At 38.2% G+C, this 23,810-nt stretch overlaps 2 protein-coding genes across 2 annotated transcripts; one reads left to right on the plus strand and one right to left on the minus strand.

Moving 5' to 3' along the window:
* The first annotated feature begins 391 nt into the window (after nucleotides 1-391).
* Nucleotides 392-1,563, plus strand: LOC123634641 (olfactory receptor 6K6). The gene has a single exon (XM_045546378.1). The coding sequence runs from the start codon at nucleotides 560-562 to the stop codon at nucleotides 1,517-1,519; it is 960 nt and encodes a 319-aa protein (XP_045402334.1). The 5' UTR covers nucleotides 392-559; the 3' UTR covers nucleotides 1,520-1,563.
* A 13,028-nt stretch (nucleotides 1,564-14,591) lies between these two features.
* Nucleotides 14,592-15,531, minus strand: LOC123634642 (olfactory receptor 6N1-like). Its single transcript, XM_045546379.1, is given in 2 exon segments — nucleotides 14,592-14,780; nucleotides 14,782-15,531. Coding segments are annotated over 2 exon segments (939 nt in total).
* Between the last annotated feature and the right edge of the window lie 8,279 nt (nucleotides 15,532-23,810).

Here is a 23,810-nt window from a genome sequence, read left to right on the forward strand (position 1 = left end):
CTGCAACCAACAGAAAAAAGACAGGGCTATGAAGATGAAGTCTTTAGCCAGCCTCAGACTATTAATAGATATCAGTGCTTCAAAAGATGGGGAAAGCAATATAAATAATTTTGGGGAGAAGGGCTCCTGATAATGTCTCTGTATTTTTTTTTTAAATAACTTTTCTGAAGAGCAGGATTAGAGGACAGTTGAAAACTAAGATATAAATTTTAAGGCTAAACACAGAAGAACAAGGAGTGAAGAAAAGGACTCAGAAATTAAAGAAAAATATTTTTTTAACCTCCAAAAATTATTTCCAGAGAGTTAAACTTGTGTGTTACTTTGTGTATTCTTCACGTCCATTGAAGATATTTACCCAAAAGCTCATTTAGGGATCCCAAAGCAAATATTTCAGATGTTTCAAGCATGGGATACAGCTGAAGAGATACTTCTAACTGGCTTGTTTAGGATTCCAGAATCAGTTGATGTAACTGATTATAGAAAGGAATGAAGCAATATTCAATATGTAATCAACATTCCAATTCTAGGAGTTTCTTTGTATCCTTTTTTCTGTTTACAGATGACACAGTTGATGAACAGTGGGAATCAGACCATGGTGGCTGAGTTCCTCTTCTCCATGTTCCCACATCTTCATGAAGGTGGCCTCTTATTCTTTATCCCCTTGCTTCTCATCTATTGGTTTATCATAACTGGGAACCTAGTGATATTCATTGCCATCCAGGTGGACACAGTCTTGCGCACCCCTATGTATTTCTTTATCAGTGTCCTCTCCTTCCTGGAGATCTGGTATACCACCACTACCATCCCCAAGATGCTCTGCAGCCTAGTCAGTGAGCAAAAGACCATCTCCCTGGCTGGCTGCCTCATGCAGATGTACTTCTTCCACTCTCTTGGCATCACAGAGGGCTGTGTCCTGACAGCAATGGCCATCGACAGGTACATCGCTATCTGCAATCCTCTCCATTACCCAGCCATCATGACTCCCAAATTTTGTATCCAATTGACAGCTGGGTCCTGCCTCTGTGGCTTTCTCCTTGTGCTCCCTGAGATCGCATGGATTGCCACCCTGCCCTTCTGTGGCTCCAACCAGATCCACCAGATATTCTGTGATTTCACCCCTGTGCTGAGCTTGGCCTGCACAGACACATCCTTGGTGGTCATTGTGGACGCCATCCATGCGGTAGAGATCCTGGCCTCCTTCCTGGTCATTGCCCTCTCCTATGTCCGGATTATCATGGTGATTCTGGGGATGCCCTCAGCCGAGGGCCGTCACAAGGCTTTTTCCACCTGTGCTGCCCATCTTGCTGTGTTCTTTCTATTTTTTGGCAGTGTGGCTGTGATGTATTTGCAATTCTCAGCCACTTACTCAGTGTTTTGGGACACAGCAATTGCTGTCACTTTTGTTATCCTTGCTCCCTTCCTCAACCCCATCATATACAGCCTGAGAAACAAAGACATGAAAGAGGCTATAGAAAGGCTTTTGTGCCATAAAAAGAAGGCTGGCGGGGCAGGGAAATAGATCTATATCCTGGAAACTCTGAAAAGCCTCTTGGAAATGCAGAATTTCACTGTTCCTTATCTTGTCTATGATTATCCCCTTTTTCTATTGTCATAGCTACTTGCTTTATTATATTTAAAAAGAATAATAAACTGCTGTGTTCAGGTCATGGGTGATAACTGGATACCTTGTTTACATCAGTGCTCCTACCATGCTTGTGATAGTTGAAGCAGTATAGGTGGATTCCCCTGCTTCTAGCACAGGTTGGCTTCCTCCTCAAACTCTAGTAGCTGGGGTCTGCCCTTTTCTTCTGTGACCCCACACACTGGTAAGGCTGGAGAGCAGGATAGAAGAGGCATGACAGACAGTTCCAAAAATTACCACTGTTAGCTTTTCTCCAATTCCCTTTCCAGCTATACATTTCCCTGTTATTCAATATTCCATATAAATAAATCATTTCTTGATGGTAGAGAGAAGGCTTCTCCACTTTTAGCTTGTTTAATTCCCAAACGATTTTGGCAACCATGGACTAATCATGTACACGATGTGTTACAGAATTTTAGACCCAAAGGAGTTTCACAAAAATTAATAACAATAATAGTCATCTATATTTCTGTAGCCCATTGGTATTTAAAATAAGTTGACATCTATAAATCTGGAAATTTAAAATACCCCAAGGTAAAGAAGTCATACATCAGTATTTTTTAAATGTTGAATTTAAAGCTCAAAGAAGTTTAATGACTTACCAAGGGCCACATAGGCAGTTAGTGACAGAGCTCAGGCTTAGCTTCAGGTACTTTACTGCACTCTCTTTCCCCAGTAAATACATAATTTTGTTTAAACTACATGATGCTCAAGAAACTAAATTATACAAACTTCTTTCCCTAAAAGTTTCCTTAGGCCTGATGAGTTCTCAGTGAGTCCAAGGAGTCAATAGTCCTTTCTTCTGTGAACTTCCAGGATGTAGTATTATGGAAAAACTATTAGACTAGGAGATTCAGGGACCATATTTTAGAGCTTTTTCTGCCATATTAAGTTTTGCCATTTTAGATGATCTATTTCCTTCCTGGCCTTCAGTTTCCTAGTCTGTAATTATGCAGTTGCATTAGGTCAGTAATTTCTCAAGCTAATTGATTATCAGAACTTTAATCTGAAAATGAAGCCCAGTAATTTACATTTTTCAAAATATCCCCCAAAATTCCGATGACGCGTAAGACTTGGAATAGCTGGATTGGATGATCACTAACATCATTTCTAGTCCTAGGACTCTTTGACATTAATAAAAGCTAACATATTTTAACAATGTCTAAACCTATGCTAAGGACCTTAAATAAGCTGTCTCATTTATCATCATAGAAATTCTATGAAATTAATATTAACCTTTTTTATCAAATGGGAAACATGAAATGTAGAGTTGTAATAACTTGTCCAAGTACACAGAGTTAATTATTAGAAAACCAGGGCAGAAACTTAATTATGTCTGGTTCCAAAGCCAGGTCCTTATTGACCATGACCTTGTACCTACTTCACAGAGCTTTCATCCTAATGACTAAATCTAAGAAGAGTTACAAAGCAAATATGATATTCAGTGGCAAATGTGATCACTAATTATTATATGTAACAGAGCAAAAGGGTTTACTCCTCCGGCCTTCAAGGTTTATTTATTTTGAAAAAGTTTGAGTAGTAATTCTACATCAGGCACTCTGTAGGTGCAGAGGACTCATTTAGTGACTGTCATATAAGTGGTCTTGGCCTTTGGAGGCCTTGGAGTCTAATGAATCATTATTGCTGCAATTAATAAGAGCATCAAATTTGCTGTTTTCCTTGTCATGAGATTTGATGATACTACAAACTCATTGTTCCCAGATTTTAGGCTATTCATTTCCTCTAAACTTTCCAAAGTTTGTTTTTTTGCATTTTAAACCTCTTTGAATGTATGCCCTTTGCTATCCTCTTATCTCTCAACCCTGCACATTGATTCTTTTCACAAGGACATCCTCAATCTTTAAAGCTAAAGCTCAGAATGATTACTCTTAGCACCGTTGCCTCCTTCTTCTCAACCTTGCTCTAATTTGCTGCAATCTTCAAGAAAGATTCCTCCCACTAATATCCCTGGCACTGATGTCAGAACCAATAACAGCCTTTATTTTGATATAACTCATTCTCTATCTTTTTGTTTTTCATGCTGTTAATGTCATTTTGTTTGCCCCACATCTCCCAGTAGACTAATTAAGGGTGCACAGCAGGAAAAAGGTTTCCTCATCCTTCTGAATGTCAGAACACTTAGCATATAGGATTCTGCAAATTATCTGTCGATGAACCAAGATTTGTTCTTGGCTAGTGGACCAACTCAGTGACAGGTTGGATTGGCTGAAAGAAAAGGTAGATTAATACTTGTGAGAACAAAGAAAACAGTGAGAAAAGGGGCAGCCTTTGATGTCAATGACAAGCAGTACACATATAAGCCCAAGGCAGCAGAAACAAAAGGAATAAAAGAGGGAGGATTTGCCACCTAGGTGGAGGCAGAATTCAAAGGAGCCGAACTAAGATAGCAAGTCTATCCAGATTCTTAATTGTTTTATTCCTAGGCATCTTCCCTGATGTCTTCTTAGCCCCAGCCCTAGTTCAGTATAGGAGCATCCCCTGTAAGTGGTGTCCTTGCTTTTCCTTAAGGTCATCGGTGTAGGAGAATAGCTATTTTCCCCATTTCTTCTGAAGCTGAAGTTACCTTAGAAGACAGCTAGTTATTTTTCCTTTTCAGCATATTTGAAAAAAGGTAATCCAGCCTCTGCTTAAACATTTAACCAAAGTGTCCTGCTTCAATAGAGGGCTTTCAGTGTGCCCACCACCAGGATAGTGTTCACTGTACCAGATAGGTAAGTTTTTATACCTTACCCCTTTCCAACCCTCCCCCTTCTTAGTTTCCAATGTCCTTTACATCTTCTTGTGCCATGTGTACCCATGGCTTACTCCCACTCATTAGTGAGAACATGTGGTGTTTGTTTATTTTATTCCCAAAATACTTCACTTAGGATAATGATCTCCAGTTGCATCCAAGTTGCTGTGTAAAACATTATTTCATTCTGTTTTATGTCTGAGTCGCACTCCATGGTGTGGAGTACTACATTTCTTTATCCACTTATGAATTGATGGGCACTTAGGTTGATTGTGTTACAATAAATACTTAAGTGCAAGTGTCTTTTTGATAAAATTATTTATTTTCCTTTGGGTAAGTACTCAGTAGGGGGATTGCTGGATTGAATGATAGGTTTACTTTTAGCTCTTCGAGGAATCTTCATACTGCTTTTCCATAGAGGTTATAATAGGGTGCAGGCCCACCAACAGTGTATAAGCGTTCCTTTTTCTCTGCATCCATGCCTGCATCTGTTGTTTTTTGACTTTATAATAATGGCCATTTTGACATGGGTAAGGTGGCATCCCATTGTGATTTTAATTTGAATTTCCCTAATAATTAGTGATGTTGAACATTTCTTCATATGTTTGTTGGCCATTTGTCTATCTTCTTTTGAAAAAAAATTCTGCTCATGTTTTTTGCCCATGTTTTGATGTCATGTTGTTTTTGTTGCTGTTTTATTTGAGTTCTTTATAGGTTCTGGATGCTAGCCCTTTGTTAGATGTATAGTTTGTGAATATTTTCTCCCATTCTGTTTATAGAAGCTCCTATTTATTTATTTTTGTTGCTTATGTATTTGCCTTTGGGTGTTAGTCATAAATTCTTTGCATAGGCTGATATCTAGAAGAGTTTTTCCTACGTTTTCTACTGGAATTTTAATGGTTTCATGCCTTAGATTTAAATCTTTTATCCATGTTGGCCAGGCACGGTGGTTCACACCTGTAATCCTAGTGCTCTGGGAGGCCAAGGCAGGAGGATTGCTTGACCTCAGGAGTTCGAGACCAGCCTGAGCAAGAGTGAGACCCTGTCTCTACTAAAAATAGAAGAAATTAGCCAGGCGTGGTGGCACGCACCTGTAGTCCCAGCTACTCAAGAGGCTGAGGCAGGAGGATCGTTTGAGCCCAGGAGTTTGAGGTTGCTGTGAGCTAGGCTGATGCCATGGCACTCTAGTCCAAGCAACAGAGCAAGACTCTGCCTCAATAAAAAAATAAAATAAAATAAAATAAAATAAAATAAAATAAAATAAAATAAATCTTTTATCCATCTTGAATTAATTTCTGTATATGATAAGAGATAGGGCTCCTGTTTTATTCTACTGCAGATGGCTATTCAAATTTCCCAGCACCATTTATTGAATAGGGCATCTTTTCCCTAATGTGTTTTTGTCTACTTTGTCAAAGTTCAGTTGGTTGTAGGTAGATGGCTCCCAAATACATCTTCTCAACTAACCATAATCCCATTATCACATTCTAAAAAATTAACATTTGACATTTGATTTTATACTTGTATCTTGATTCCTATTACAGAAAAATTATTTCTTAACATTATTAGCATAATTATTTATATTAAAATATTAATACAAATAAAATAGTTTTTTAAAATATCAATGCTACAACTTCTGAAAATAAGACTACTAAATAAAATTTTAATTTTCTATTGTTCTTAGAATATACACCACTACACATGTTCAGAAAAAAATAGTTTTCTAAACTCTGTAAAATAATTATTTCCCTCTGTGGTTATATTATCGGCTCAATAAAGTTAAGTTCATTTCCTTCAGTTTTTTACTTCCTATTTTTAGATAATTTTATTTTAGATTAAATGTATTCCCAATTTAATTTGTAAATATGTATTTATCTCCAAAATCAAAACTACATTCAAAGAATATTTGGGAAATCTTATTTCCTCTCAGTACCCATTACCCCTATTTCTTTCCTCTTCTCCAAGTTTTTTCTCCCAAGCTTTATTGAGGTATAGTTAAGAAATAAAAATTACACACACACACACAGTGTACAACATGATGTATTAATCTATGTAAACACTGTGAAATGGTAACCATAATCAAGGTATTATAATTAACATATCCATCACCACACATAGTTATCTTTTGGTGTGTCTGTGCGGTCACTATGTTCCCTACCCTCAGCCCCTGGGAACTACCACTCTACATTTCACTTCTGTGAATTTGACTCTTAGATTTCACATGTATGTGAGGTCATGTAGCACTTTTCTTTCTGCTCCTGGCATATTTTGCTTATCATACTGTCTTACAGGTTCATGTACGTTATCACAAATGACAGGATTTCCTTTGTTTAAAAATTCCATTGTGCCCGTTTGTGTATGTGTGTATTACATTTTATTTATCCATTAATCTGTTAACGGACACAGAGGTTAATTCCATATCTTGGTTACTGTGAATAATGCTGCAGTGAACATGGGAGTGCTGATATCTCTTTAACATATGGGTTTTATTCCCTTTGGTTATATACTCAGTAGTGGGGTTGCTGGATCATATAGTACTTTTATGTTATTTATTTATTTATTTTATTTTATTTTTATTTATTTATTTATTTATTTATTTATTTTTGAGACAGAATCTTGCTCTGTTGCCTGGGCTAGAGTGCCACAGCCTTAGCCTAGCTCACGGCAACCTCAAACTCTTGGGCTCAAGCAATCCTCCTGCCTCAGCCTCCCAAGTAGCTGGGACTGAAGGCATGTGCCACTATGCCCAGCTAATTTTTTCTATTTTTGGTACAAATGGGGTCTCGCTCTTGCTCAGACTGGTCTCGGACTCCTGATCTCAAGTGATCCTCCTGTCACACTCTCCCAGAGTGCTAGGATTACAGGCGTGAGCCAAGGTGCCCTGCCCAGTAGTTTTATTTTTAAGTTTTTCAAGTCTATCAATGAATGGATAAAGACAATGTGGTATAAATACATAATGGAATACCATTCAGCTATAAAAAAAGAAAGAAATTATGTCATTGTGGCAATACAGGTGAATCTAGAGGGCATTATATATGAGTGTATGAAGCAAGCCAGTTATAGAAAGAGACATGCTGATTATTCCACTTATATAAGGCAGTAAAATTCATAGAATCAAAGAGTACAGTGACAGTCACCAGGGGCTAAGGAGAGGGGACGTGAGGTGTTACTAAACATCAGCCATAAATTTCATGTGAGCAAGATGAATAAGCTCTAGAGCTCTGTTGTACAACATTGCACCCATAGTCAAAATAATGTACTGTACCCTTAAAAATCTATTAATACAATAGATCTCATGTTAATTACTCTTACCACAGCAAAACAAAACAAACAGTCCAATTAGAAAATGAGCAAAGGACATGAAGAGGCATTTCACTTAAGAAAATATACAGATGGCAAATAAACCCATGAAAAAATGTAAAACATTATCAGCCATTTTAATAAATGGTTAATTTTAAACAAAACTTTACTTTTTATATTTTACATAATGAGCACTTTTAAATCATAGGTGTGATATCAGTAAAAGTGGCAGAGCAGGTAGAGCTAAGAGCCTCTCCTTCTTCACAAGCCAAAAAATTCAGCAAAAATTGTCGGAATCAACTTTGTTGGAACTCTGGAAAACAGTCAAAGGATTATGGCAATCAAGCAAATGCTGAATCAAGAATAGGGTGACTTTTATAATGACAGAAAAGCTTTGGAAATTTTACTTGCCCTTGCCCACCTCACCCCCGGCTCAACAGTGGTCTTGAAGATGGCAGCCTGTATTCCCAATGTGGGACCCTCCTACCTGGTTCCAAAAGGAACAGAATAGACCTTTTTCTCAAAGAATTGTGCTTTTTTACTCCAGCCTGTCTGGGGGATACCTGATGGACTGACACAAAGTACTTGTCTTTGTTTTCACCTAAGAACTCACACATGTGAGCATTCTGTGAAAACATGGTAAAGCCTTTGGACACCTGCTGCCCCTGAGGGCAAAAGATTACAGTTGAGGCAAACCATAGAGCCCTGAAAGCCTGGAAAGAAAATCTCTAATCTTTTCTTTAGGAAATTAAGCATTCAAAAACACTCATGTATATTAGAGAATGTGGAAAGCCATGTACGTGCCCGGGGCAGGACATATGGTCAAAAACGATCTGAAAATACCTTAAGCCTTCCCCTCTGCTTTGATTTCTATTTTAGTACAATATAAGCTAGAATTTGTAAGACAGAGCTGTAAATGGCTTGGCTAATCATTGAATGCGTCATCTGTAGACTTAAGAGATTCTTTCTTTCTTTTTTTCTTCCTTCCTCCCTTCCTTCCTTCTTTCTTTCTTCTTTCCTTCCTTCTTTCTTTCTTTCCTTCCTTCCTTCCTCCCTCCCTTCCTTCATTCCCCATCTGCCATCTACCCACTCGTTCTCCACACCAAAAATGGTGTTCGCAGAGAGATTTAGAATATAATCAATCCAGGCAATAAACCAGTGGACAACTTGGCTGGATTCTAGTGAGACTGTTCGACCATTTCTCAAGCCCACAGATTCCTATAAAACCATATAGCTTAATGCAATACTTTTTAAAAGCAAATATTTATAAGCAGGTTAGCCTAATGTCAGACCCACTTATTGAAATAGCTTTATTGAGATATAATTCACATACAATTCAAACATTTAAAATGTACAATTCAATATTTTTAATATAGTCACAGATATACACAAACATCACCACAATTTTAGAAATTTTAATGACCTCAAAAAATATCAAAACCCTGTACTCTTCAGTTAGCACCCGCTTATCCACTTGCACCTCCCAACTCCCAGCCCCTATTCTAATTTCTGTTTCTGTAGATTTCCCTATTCTTGGTATCATATGAATGATGTCATATGTGATCTTTTGTGATCGCATACTTCTTCCACATAACATAATGCTTACAAGGTTTCATGTTCATTGCTTCTATGGGTGAATAATATTTCATTGTATAGACAGACACATTTTGCTTATTCAGTCCTCCATTGATAGGCACTATGGTAATTTCCACTTTTTGGCTATTATGAATAATACTGCTATAGGCATCCAGTGTACAAGTTTCTGTGGGGACATATATTTTCAGTCCTCTGGAGTATATATTTGAGAGTGGAATTGCTGGATCATATAGTAATTCTGCATTTAATCTTTTCAGGAACTGCTAGACTGTTTTCCAAAGTGGATGCACTGCCTTACATTCCAACCAGCAGTGCATGTGTGTTCTGATTTCCTCATGTCTTCAACAAGGTGTAATTATCAGACTTTTTAATTCTAATCACTCTAGTGGATGTGAAGTGTTATCTCATTGAAGTTTTTATTTGCATTTCCCTGATGGCTAAAGGTGTCCAGCATCTTTTCATGTGCTTATTGGAATTTCTACATCTTCTTTGAAGAAATGTCTTTTCAGATTCTTTGACTATTTTTTAATTGGCTTGTCTTTTTATTATTGAGTTGTAAGAATTTTTTGTATATGCTAGATACAAGTTCCTTATTAGACACATTGCAAATATTTTCTCCCATTTTATGTGTTTTCTTTCCACCTTTTTAAAGGTGAGAGCTACTCTCCACACCTGCCTCTGCAGCCCCTCAGGGGCCAACCTCCTGACTGCCACTGCCTGTTTTGTTTCCAGATCCATAACTTATAGTTAATCTTCCAAAATGTTATTTTCATCTCTTACTCATTTTCCTTTTCTTCCCTGAACATTTTAAAGACTAGAGAAACCTAACCTGGGAGGATAAAGACTTCGTTTCTTCATTCAGAGTCCCTCATTCTTATTTGCTTTATAGTTTTGGCAAGAAGTTCCAGGTCTAAATTTACATTTTTTAAAAAATAGATATAATTATTGCTATGTTGTTTCCGTAAAATGGCTAATTCTGAATTATTGTTCAGTTTTTAGTTTAAAAATCATTTCCTCAAGAAGAGAACACATGTTTAGCTTATTAGTAATTTCCATAATTATAATCAATTAATTATAACAAATTAAAAATTAATTATAACAAATTAAAAAGTAATTGTAATTTTAATATCTATATCCTCAACTCCTTTAAAACACCCTAAGGGTATGAACTAGACATATCTTATTTTTTCATCACAATTTTTAGGGCTTAGCACTTTATCTGATATATAATAAGAGATAAATAAACATGTTGAATTGGATAGATGGACGGATGGATGGATGGATATGTATCTTTAACATTGTAGGAGTGAAAATACTTTGGGATTTTATTAGGAAGCTGTACAGAATTCAAAGGTTTCTTATAGTTAATATTTGATCCTTTACTCATGGTAGATATTCAGATGCATAAATAAGTCATAAAATTAGTTCATAATTAAATCCCCAGTTTTATTTTTTTTTCAATTGACACCCTCACAAATATGTTATGAAAATCTTTATTGCCTATTGATTGGGTAAAATGAACTAAATATACACTTAAACCTGTATCTGATCACACTTTTGAAATTATTAATGGGTTTCACATTTTTAATTTTAGTCAATATTTGTTTCTATTTCAACTAATTTGAGTATTTCATGAGTTTTGCTCTGTTGGAAAATTACTTAAAATGAATTATCCCCTTACAAAATAATATAACATTCTCACCATCATGTATGTTTGATAAAATTCACCATAGAGGCCGGGCGCGGTGGCTCAAGCCTGTAATCCTAGCACTTGGGAGGCCGAGGCGGGCGGATTGTGTGAGCTCAGGAGTTCGAGACCAGCCTGAGCAAGAACGAGACCCCGTCTCTACTAAAAAATAGAAAGAAACTATATGGACAGCTAAAAATATATATATAGAAAAAAAATTAGCCGGGCATGGTGGCACATGCCTGTAGTCCCAGCAACTCGGGAGGCTGAGGCAGGAGGATCGCTTAAGCCCAGGAGTTTGAGGTTGCTGTGAGCTAGGCTGACGCCACGGCACTCACTCTAGCCCGGGCAACAGAGTGACACTCTGTCTCAAAAAAAAAAAAAAAAAAAAAAAAAAAAAAAAAAAATTCACCATAGAGTTATAACTAACAAGCAAATGATTAAACAGCCCTTTAAACACCCCTCCAAAGATTACGCAGTCCATTTGCATACACAATTAAATTCTTGTGCATCAGGGATGAGTATATTATAAATTTGAGAGGTATTTATTTATTTTTTGGAATGAGGCCTCACTATGTGTCCCTGGCTGGAGTGCAGTGGCTATTCACAATCACGAACAGTCACAGTGCACATCAGCCTCTAATTTCTGGATTCAAATAACCCTCCCATCTCAGCCTCCTGAGCAGTTGGGATTACAGACAGATACCACCACACCTGTCTCTGAGGGTTTTTTTTTTATAGTATTTATTTCAGGTTATTATGGAGGTACAAAAGTTCAGGTTATATATATTGCCCATGTCCCACCCGTGCCCCGAGTCAGAGCTTCAAGCGTGTCCATTCCCCAGACAGTGTGCATCGCACTCATCATGTAGGTATACCACCATCCCCTCCTCCCACCCCCCACCTCAGTCTGATACCCAATTGGTGTTATTCCCAAATGTGTACTTAGGGGATCATCAGGGAAACCAATTTGTTGGTGAGTACATGTGGTGCTTATTTTTCCATTCTTGGGACCTGATTAAATTAAAAAGCTTCTGCACAGCCAAAGAAACAGTCACGAGAATAAACAGACAACCTACAGAATGGGAAAAAATTTTTGCGTACTACACATCAGATAAAGGACTGATAACAAGAATCTATTTAGAACACAGGAAAACCAGTAAGAAAAAATTGAACAACCCTATCAAAAAGTGGGCAAAGGACATGAATAGAAATTTTTCAAAAGAAGGTATAAGAATGGCTAACAAACATATGAAAAAATGCTCAATATCCCTAATTATCAGGGAAATGCAAATCAAAAGCACAATGAGATATCACTTAACTCTGGTAAGAATGGCTTTTATCAAAAAGTCCCAAAACAACACATGTTGGCGTGGATGCGGAGAGACAGGAACACTCATACACTGCTGGTGGGACTGCAAACTAGTGCAACCCCTGTGGAAAGCACTATGGAGATACCTTAAACAGATTGAAGTAGACCTACCATTCGATCCAGCAATCCCATTATTGGGCATATACCCAGAAGAACAAAACTCATTCTATATCAAAGACACCTGTACCCGAATGTTTATAGCAGCACAATTCACAATCTCAAAGATGTGGAAACAACCCAAGTGCCCATCAATCCACGAATGGATTAGTAAACTATGGTATATGTATACCATGAAGTATTACTCAGCTATAAGAAATAACGGTGATATGACATTTCTTTGCTTCTCCTGGAGAGAATTGGAACCCATTATATTAAGTGAAGTATCCAAAGAATGGAAAAGCAAACATCACATGTACTCACCAGAAAATTGGTTTCCCTGATCATCACCTAAATGCACCTCGGGGAAGGATACCAATTGGATATCAGACTGAGACGGGGGGTAAGGGTAGGGGATGGGTGTATGCCTACATGATGAGTGTGTTGCGCACCATCTGGGGAATGGATACGCTTGAGGCTCTGACTCAGGGGGATGGGCGGGACATGGACAATGTATATAACCTGAGCTTTTGTACCCCCATGATGAGCTGAAATAAAAAAAAAAAAAGAAGACATAAGAATAGCTAACAAACATATGAAAAAATGCTCAACATCTCTAATCATCAGGGAAAGGCAAATCAAAATCACAATGAGATATCACTTAACTCCAGTGAGAATGGCCTTTATCAAAAAGTCCCAAAACAATACATGTTGGTGTGGGTGTGGAGAGAGAGGAACACTCATACACTCCTGGTGGGACTGCAAACTAGTGCAACCCCTATGAAAAGCATTATGGAGATACCTTAGACAGATTCAAGTAGTCCTACCATTCGATCCAGTAATCCCATTATTGGGCATCTACCCAGAGGAACAAAAGTCATTCTTTAAAAAAGACACCTGTACCCGAATGTTTATAGCAGCACAATTCACAATTGCAAAGATGTGGAAACAGCCCAAATGCCCATCAATTCATGAGTGCATCAGTAAAATGTGGTATATGTATACCATGGAGTATTACTCAGCTATAAGAAATAACGGTGATATAGAATCCCTTTTATTCTCCTGGAGAGTTAGAACCCATTCTATTAAGTGAAGTATCCCAGGTTTCTTATGTGCTAAATTTTAGGATTATTTTTGTACATATTTTTCATGTTTCAGGAAATGATAAGCTAAAATGAAATAACAAAGTGGTCCAGTGAAAAAAGTTATCTTTTTTCCTGGCACTGACTCAACTTCTATACTTGCATGCTTTATGCTGAGTATAGATATCAGGAACACTAAAACATGCACATAAAACTTGTCAGAACAAAATGTGACAAACTATGCTCTTTTTAAAACTCTTCTCTCTGAATGGTTTACTCCTTTCCTTTGGGGAAAAGTACCTGGGAAGATTTTTGTTTATTTATATTTTGCTAGATATTGTTCTAAGACTAAAAGGAGTGATGAGAGGTCTGGGAAGAATAAAATAAATAAAAATAAATATAACATTTTTTTAATATCACCTGTATGCCAGACACTGCATACTGTGGCTTACAAATCTTATTGCTAATTATCAAAATGATCTTCAAGAAAATATTGTTATCAAATGATGGAATTAAGACTCAGAGAGGCTAAATTACTTTCCAAAGATTATGTAATTAACAAGTGACTGAAAGAAATAGGATTTGAATCCAGTATACATGTGGTTTCAAAAAACACGCTTTTCTGTGCTACACCAGTCTTTTCCACATAAAGTGATTATAAGTGGTACATGAAAAAACATTCATTACTTGTTCTAAATTTTATTTAACACATATTATTGTTTAGGACATGACTAAATATGTTAAATTAAATCTAGTATATTTGAAAAAATATAAGTCAGACGGATTTGACAGGTACTAAGTGCAGTACACAAACATCTGAGATTTGAGAATCACTGCACTACGTCATGTTGAGAGAAAGTGTACCTTTTCTGGTCTCTTGTCTCAAAGCTGAATGTGGTTCCAGCAGACAGCATAAAGGTTGCTGTAACACTGAAAAGTCAGGCAGCATTTTCCCAGGTAGAAAAGCACTGAATGTTTGGTGTGTCGTCTCTGGCCACCGTTGATCCATAGGTTCCCCGTGTCCTCAGCCCCGGCCTTGGCCTGCACCTGGTAGCGGCCTTGGCTCACCTCAGGACCCCTATCCTCTTTAGCTGCCTCCTCATGGCCTCCTTGATATCCTTGTTGCGCAAGCTGTAAATGAAGGGGTTGAGGAAGGATGTGAACACCAAGTAGACCACTGCCAGGGCCCGGTCATGGTCCAATGAGTAGTTCTTCTTCAGCCGCACATACATGAAGAGGATGCTCCCATAGAAAAATGAGAACCACAGTGAGGTGGGAGGCACAGGTGGAGAAAGCCTTCCTCTTGCCCACAGCTGAGGGGATTCTGAGCACTGTGCAGAGAATGTGCACATAGGAGCTAAGGATCAGCAGGAATGTGGCCAGGATCTTGCAGGAATTTATAACAAAATCCACTAGGACATTGATAGATGTATCAGTGCAAGCCAAGCTCAGCACAGGAGGGAAATCACAAAAGATGTGCTGAATGCGATTGGGGCCACAGAACAGGAGGCACGAGACCAGGGAAATTTCAGCCACTGGCCCAGCCAAGCCTCCCAACCAACAGCCAATAGCAATCTTGGCACAGAGGGCTGGGGTCATGAGGATGGGGTAGTGGAGGGGCCAGCAGATGGCTAAGTACCTATCATAAGCCATAGCTGTCAGAAGATAGCACTCAGTCGCTCCAAGGGAGTGAAAGAAATAGATCTGCAGGAGACAGCCAGAGAACGAAATGGTCTTCTTCTCACTGAGCAAGTTTGCCAGCATCTTGGGGATGGTGGCAGCAGTGTAGCCAAGTTCTAACAAGGAGAGAATGCTGACAAAGTGGTACATGGGAGTGTGGAGCCGGGAGTCCAAGCGGACCACCAGGAATATCAGCAGGTTTCCCCATATAGTAGTGAGATAAATGAGAAGTAGCAAGACAAAGAGATAAGTCTGGACACCCTGGAGATGGGGGAAGCCTAAGAAGATGAATTCTGTCACCTGGCTCCAGTTCCCTGTGTCCATTGCTCACAACTCAGGTCCCTAGACTATGAAGCATAGACAGACAGGGAAGCAAGTTGAGACATGAAAGTCCTAACAAGAAGGCAACCCTCAAAGTACTATTGCTCTCCCTGGCTCACCTCCAGAGTACAGCCCTCCCAGTAAATGCTTTGGGAGGTCAACATTTCAATTCCATCCCTCCCTGCTGCTCCCGTCAACAGCATGCTTTGGAGTATCCACCTTTACAATTAGACATAAAATATCTTCCCTGATTAACATAACTCATTTTGGTCTGCAAAATCCGTTCTGTAACTCAGCTGTCTTGCTTAATGGAATCTATATAAAATTAAGCATTCCTCACCCAAGGTGTGTATTATGATTTCTACATATTCTTTGTTTAAGATGACGAGGGGGAAACAACTTTAGAGATCATCTTATTCAATGTCTTCGTTTTGCAAAACAAAGGAAACTGAGATCCAGAAAGGGGATCTGGTAACTCCACAAACCAGTGGACAACTTGGTGGATGGTCAAGGTCCACAGTTACTTAAAAGCATAGCCAATTTGCTAAGTTTAAACCCATATTTTTGGAGATAGCATTTGAAAAAAAAGATATCTTTTTTAAAAAAAAATAGGTTTTGTGTTCTGAATGATGTATTTTGTGGGCCCTCATTATTCAAAACCTCTCCTTATGTCTGAATGCTCTAGGTCTCTTTCCAGTGCTTATGCTAGGAAAGAACATGAGGATGAAAATGCCTGCCTGACAAAGTCCTTACCTGGAGCTTGATGGTGGGGAGGGCTCTGCCAGGGCTTGGCCCTGGGAGTCTAGCCACTGCTTAGGGTCCGGAGATGAAAGAGAACTCCCTGCTCACTTCCTGCTTCTCTTTTGCGGTATTATATCCAGCCACTCCTGGAGCCTGGAGGAGTTGAAGTTTAGCACTTTGATGGAAACTGTGGGAGTAAGTCAAGCTATAAAACATTCTCCCATGACCTGGATTCTTTCCAGAGAGAGAAGCCCCTGGGCCTTCTGAGCAAACCTCCTGGGGTCACCAAATTGCTCTCTCAGGAAGGGAACTAACATACAGCAAGTTCTTTAGCCAGTAGTCCTCATTACCTATTGATTCACTACAACTTCCAGTCCAAATTGGGATTGACTATCTTTCAAAGCAATAATTGTCTTCAGTAAAAACAACTGGTATGGGAACTATAGGCTCAAATAGGTTCCTCTATTGTGTGACTTGGGAGAAAGTATATAGTGTATACCCTCCAATTATGATAGGACCTTCTAAAATGTGACTGGAATTCTTGGACTCTGAGAGAGTGAGGGCAGGGACAGGCTGAGGACATAAATACCATCAAGAAAGACTCCTAATCCTGTCTGTTGCTCATCTATAGTAGTTTTATCTTCTCTCGCACACTACAGTTTCCTATTTATTCTAGTCCTATCTCGCTTTGAAAAGAGCCCTGCCTCATAATCTTGGACTTAAATCCTAGTTGTTCTTCCAGCTATTAATATTTTTGTGACATTAGCTACCTCATAGAGTGTTTGATTGTAGCATTGCCAAAAGGGTGGATTTTAAATGTTCTCACCACAAAGAATGGATTAGTACTGCATGTGAGGTGATGAATATGTTAATTAGCCTAATTTGATCATTCCACTATGCTTATATGTATTAAAACATCATATTATACCCCATGAATATATACAATTATTATCAGTTAAAAATAAAAAACTATAAAGAAAATATTACTTTCCTCATATGAAAGTAATAATCAAATGTGATAGTAAATGTGAAAACTGTACTTATGAACTATAATATGTACTGTGAAAGATTTAAATAATTTTTCACTTTCTCACTTCCATCCACATCTTCAAGGTTTTGCAACCAAGTTTTTCATTCTCTGTCTCTTAATCTCTTCCTTAAAGATTTTCTTTTTTGGAAACTGAGTTACGAGAGCTTGATTTTTTGTTTGTAGTGTATAGATTTTTAATAATTTAATTTTTGAGTTGGTGTTATTGATTGTTATAGATAGATTTTAACCAATAATTTTATTTGCTTAATGACTATAGGTTTATTCAGGTTTTCTAAATCTCTATAAGGTAGCCATGAGCTAAATAACCACTATCTTTTTAATTAAATTTTCCACCCCTCTCTATTTCATTTTCAATCACTTCTTTTCTGTGGACTAGAATACTCTCTGTCCTTAAAAAATCTCCACCAATTCTGCTATTTTCCCTCCAATTGATATCCTATTTCTACTTGTGTAGGGGTAAATGTGTAGCTGGCTTTTCCCTAACAAAGATTCTCTCCCTGATCAAACCCTAGCCAGGGTTCTCTGAGCCCATTTCTTGACTAAGCCTCTAATTTGGCCTATAAAAGCTATAGACTCTCAGCAAAAATGATTTTATCCACCTTATACTCCACAACATTAAAAGACTTAAACACTAACAGCGTTTTTAATAGCTTGAGGTCATATCCTTGAGATAAGTCTAGCCCCTCCTCAAGTACCTGCATGAAAAAGCTCAAAGCTGCGAAAATAATTTACTGTTTATTCTAGCCAACTGTCAGCTGACCACCTTTTCTTAGAGTATTTCCTAAAAAGGGCTTGCAACTGTGAATCTTTCCTTTATCCCCTTGAGATATATATGTATTTCCTACAACTCAGGAGTGTCTTTCTCGAACCATGTGAAAGCCATTCCTTTGCAATGTAATCACCGTGTATGATAGGACTTGTGTTTTCCAATCTCTGTGGGAAGATAAAATACAAATTAAATAATTGCAACTGGCAGACATAGCTGGCCTAGTCGCATTTATATCAACCAGTCCTTTGTAATTTTTTATTTCCCTGACTCTACTGAGCCCCTTTTTGTCCCCCTCCCTATCCTCATTCTCCCTTTAAAACACACAAGTACTTCTGTGTAAATCAAAGTTGAGTTCAGCTCAGGCTGGACCCTCTTCCGTATTGCAATAGTGTTATTACTGATTAAAATCTGTCCTTACCACTTTAACTAATGTCTGGTTTTGCTTATTTTTGACATCTTCTCCCCTGAAAAAAAGGCCCTGCTTTGTAGCATTTGCTGATTTGCATAGTGTTAATGCTCTTACCATATCTGATTTCAAGCTACTAGTTTATAAATCTCCATACAATTTAAAAATGAGCTCTCAAGAGCTGGTATGAGTAGGATCTAACATGCGGCTGCATATCTCTTTTATAGTATCACATGTCTTGAACATGCAACTCCACTGGCTTCCTCAATACTCACTAACCTCTCAACCCCTTGCAATGTGTTTTACCTCCATCTGTTTACGATGACATAACCTACTTTCTGTACCAAAAATAATTACAATGTATTGTGTGTTTATTGTACATGTAAAAGAAAAATATATGATAAAATAGTGGGGCAAACAGCAGGAAGGAATTGGGATAGAAGACACACATATACTTGCAAAGGTTCTCTGCCAAGTGTGTGAGTTCCGTGAGACAGAGCACTCACACAACAAATCAGGAAAAGCAGATTTATTACTCACAGATAGGTAGCCAAGATAAACAGAAGCTTAGGATCCTGACCTGTTCCCAAGGCTTAGGAAAGCTGCCCAGAGTGGATGCAGTCTCACTACACATGCCCCACATTGTGCCACAGTTGAGTTACCCAAAAAGCACTCTGCCCTGGGTCTATATATCTCGAGGCAGCTTGGATCACTGACATCTCTACAATCAAGATGAGCAATCTCATCTCAGCATGTTGCATCTTCAGTACACTCGGAGAAGTGCAAGTGGGGAGGAGGAGAGCTGGGTCAGCCAAGGCCATCTGGGGACCTGTTCTCTTGCAATAGATAGATACTTACAAACCTATAGATACATAAGTATATCATTATATTTTACCCTTCTGCTACACATGAAGTGGTATATTATCAGCAATATTGTAAACCTAGATTACACTAGATAAATTTTTGAAAGTGGTGTAAATAGTAAACTAATATTGGAGATAAAACAGAGTCACAAAAATATAAAATCAAAAATGAATCAGAAGATGATGACAAATTAAAAGGAAAAAACAAATGGCACAAGGAGAAAGCTAGCTAAATGATAGATTTCAATCTAAATATATCAGTACTTAGATTAAATATAAATAGTCTACACGTACCACTTGAAAAGAAAGCTTTTGAAATTGTACAGAAACTTAGAACATACTCTATGTTGCTTATAAAATCCACTTTAAGTATAAAACATAGATAGATTAGAAGTAAAAGGATAGGGGGAAAAGAAACGGCGGACTAGAAGCAGGCTGCCAGCATGCTGCTCTCAAGGAAAGAAGTGAAAATTGCAGGCAGCTGCCTATATACAGATCACTCCTCTCTGAAGGAACATTGTGAAATCACAAAGCAATGCAGGAAAAAAGGTGGAAAAAAAGGTGATGGGATGATACATTTAACAAGATCAAAATACCCTTGGGGAAGAATAGAGGATAGAGTGCAGGGGTGCCAGCTTACATTGCTGGTGTGTGTGAGTTGTCAGATGGCTCCCTCCACCCCCACAGACCTCCAAACTGGTCAGCCCAGGGAACTGCCTGGAGTCTGTGTGGAACCACTGCCCCAGACAACAGGCATGGTGGGATCAGGCAGTGGCTAAAGCCATCTGAGCTCTCAAGTGCACAGCTCCAGGTTAGCAGGAGGCTGGGGAGGGAGTGGACTAACTGAAAGCTCTCCTGAGCCATATCCTGTGACTAGAAGGCAAGCACCCCTCCCCTGCAGTGCAATGGGATCTAAGCACAGGGATTGACTAGGTTGCAGCAGGCCCCAACTTAGGAAGCTTTGGGCAACTACTTCAGGGGGTTCTGGGGGAGGATCAGGGAAAACTCCAGGGTTCCTGAGCCATTGGAACCAAGCTCCACCCACATGACTTGGCATCCACTTGGTCCACAATCCTATGGAACAGCCTGCTACTTGCTTGGCCCCAACTCAGCTTTCCAGGCCCCAAATGCCTCCTCCCTTCTGGGCCCTGACCCCACCCTCCAGGTCAGATCAGCCCCACCATCCTCAAAGCACTGCTTCTGGCTCAGAGGCCCTGCTCAGAAGGCCTGTTTCAGGCTCCTTCCCAGTCCCAGCTCTGAGGTTCTCACGCTGGATCCCGAGGCTCTATCTCTGTGCCTCCAGAGCCCCCACCAGGCCTGGGACATCATCCCCAAGATTACAGCACTGCACCTGGGCCCCAAGATCCCACCCCAGAGCCTCTACCACTGCCACAGGGCCGTAAGGAAAAACTATTCAAAAGGCCAACACCCTGACAGGGAACCCCCAGCCTTCAGCCACCAGTATACTGTGTCCAGGTTTGAGTAAACACCCACAGCCCAGGAACCCACAACAACCGCCCAAATAGTGTAATACTTACGCACTGTTGGTGGGACTACAAATTAGTACAATCTCTATGGAAAACAGTATGGAGATTCCTCAAAGAACTAAAAGTAGACCTACCATTTGATCCAGTAATTCCACTGCTGGGTATCTACCCAAAAGAAAAGAAGTCATTTTATCAAAAAGACACCTACCTGTACTCAAATTTTTATTGCAGCACAATTCACAACTGCAAAGATGTGGAATCAACCCAAGTGCCCATCAATTCATGAGTGTATTAACAAAATGTGGTATATGTATACCATGGAGTACTACTTAGTCATAAACAAGGTGAATGAATGCCTTTTGCAGTAATTTGGAAGGAACTGGAGACCATTATCCTAAGCAAAGTATCTTAAGAATGGAAAAACAAACACTACGCCACATGTACTCTCTAATAAATTGGAACTAATTGATGGGCACAGAAATACAGAGAGGGAAGTGAATGTCAATGGAAATCAAGCAGGGGAAGAGGGAGGAGGGGAAGGGCAAAAACTCACCTAATGTGTACAATGAACACTATTCCAGTGATGAGCACTTTTATAGCCATGGCTCAAGCCATGTATCAAAAACATCTGTACCTCCTTAATATTTTGAAATAAAAAGTAAAATCAATGGTTAGAAAAAGATATACCATGAAAGCACTAATGAAAAGTTACAATAGCTAAATTAGTATAAACCAAAGTAGATTTCAGAAAAGAGAAATATTATCAGAGATTTTTAAATGGTATGCAAAGGTGAAAGGGTCCATTCACCAAGAAGACATAATCCTGAATATGTAAGCAACTAACAACAGAGCCTAGAAACTTCAACACTTTTGACCCATATACAATAATTTCTAGAGAGAAATGGACACAGAAATAGGAAGGAAGAGAAAATAAAATGTAAGTAAAGAAATACTGGGACATTCTCACCCACAAATGAGAATGATGACTTCTGTCCTCTTTGTTCCATGGAGATGTAAAAGTTACATATGTGTGTGCATGTGCATACATGTACATGTGGGTATATACATAATTTTTATAAATCCATGTATATGTAAACATTCCACAAGAAAAATAGTTTCAAATATTCTACTAATATACCTGCATGGCTAAGAAAAGTCTTATATTTTAAATAATTGTTTGACTATTCAGAAAAATGTATAGATACTCCAGAAATCTTAAACAATTGTGGGAAATTTATTACTGAGGAAAAAATTCTGATATTTTTATGACAAATTGTTAGCCTTGGATTCAACAGCCATAAAGGACATACAAGAAAATAAAGGGTTAAATGGAATCTTAGAACTGTATAATGTTAGCGATAAACATCATCTAAAGATAGCTTACTTACCCACCACAGTTTGTGAATAAAGAAATACAGATCCAGGAAAGACAACCTCGTATTACACATCATTAATGGCTAACTAGTTATTATCAAAGATATTCAAAAGCATTTACAATTTGGGACAAGCTGAGGCTGGTTGTGTAGAAGACAGAGGTGAATGCCACTAGAGTAGACCAATGCACTCTATGAAGAGTGGGTTCCAGTAGTGATTAGAATCAGGATGGCATTGTTAAATACCAATTAACGGGGGTGGGTAAGGTTCATTGCATTTTTTATTCATCACACTTTTATTGACTAATCATTATGTTTAGACATCATGCTAGATTTGAATATATAGCAAGTAACAAAACTGAAATAATTCCAGATCAAATGTAGTTTATAGACTTGTAGGAAAGAATGACAAACTATATCTATCTATCTACATATATATATATACATGTACAGCTACATATACATAAACATGCATACACATTTAAATTGTTATACATTTTTGAAGGGAAGTGAAACATAATTTCAAAGACAAGCACCAATAACATAAATTAGGCTGCATGTTCAGAAATCCTCTCAAAGTTTGCATCACTTGAAAGCAATATTTGAACAGAGATTCACACAATTATAAGGAGTGAGCCAAATGAAATGTGGGGGGGAAAATGGATGAAGGTTCTGAAATCAGAAAAATCTTAAATGTATTTGAAGAACTCAAAGGGAGATCATGTGGCTAGGAGAGTGCTCTGACGGAGAAGAGGTATCAGTCAATGTTGGAGAGGAAGGCAGGGAAGAATTTTGTTTAGCCTTATAGAGTATGGTGAGGCTTTGGATTTTATTTTAAATGCAATTGGGAACCATTTACAAATGGTATATACAATTTAGGTTTAACACATGTCAGTTTGGATTTTATGTGGAAAAAATATATTAGAAAGAAACAACAGTAGAAGAAAGGAGAATGGGTAGAATATTATTATATTAATCCAGTCTATATTTTTCATAAGTATTGGTATACATTACTAATTAATTGGAAGTAGAACTTGAAGATGAGGAAGCAAAATAGAATATTAAAAATTTTCTGGCAAAAACATAGGGAAATAAAAACATCAAGTTTTCAGATTTGGAAATTTGAAGATTTCATTTTTGATATATTAAGTTTTTAATTCTCAGGAATTTATATTCAGGTAATGTTGGTAAGTAAGCACTTGAATATATAAGTCTCAAGTTCAGGAGAGAGTTCTGGTTTGGAGATATAAATTTAAGAGCCCTTGGAATAGATAGGGATGGTATTTACAGCCTTAAGAGTAACTTTGTGTATGTAGGCAGATAATGATACATGAAAAACGAGGCTGAGAAAGACTGATAAGAAAGATAAAAAAAAAATAGGAGATAATCATGTCAATGGAAGGTAAGAGACAAACGCTATAAAGAAGTAAGGACTGGTTATGTGTGTCAAGATTTCAGGAAAAAGGAAGGACAAGAAGGGTCTAATGGATTTGGCAGCGTGGAGGTCATGCAAAATATTGATTGGAAGTTCTGAGCCAAAACTAGATATGAATGTGTTGAAAAATGAATAGACAGTAAAGAAGAGATAGGTT

Source organism: Lemur catta, chromosome 3 (genome assembly GCF_020740605.2).
Source record: "Lemur catta isolate mLemCat1 chromosome 3, mLemCat1.pri, whole genome shotgun sequence".
In the NCBI taxonomy this organism is placed as follows: domain Eukaryota; kingdom Metazoa; phylum Chordata; class Mammalia; order Primates; family Lemuridae; genus Lemur; species Lemur catta.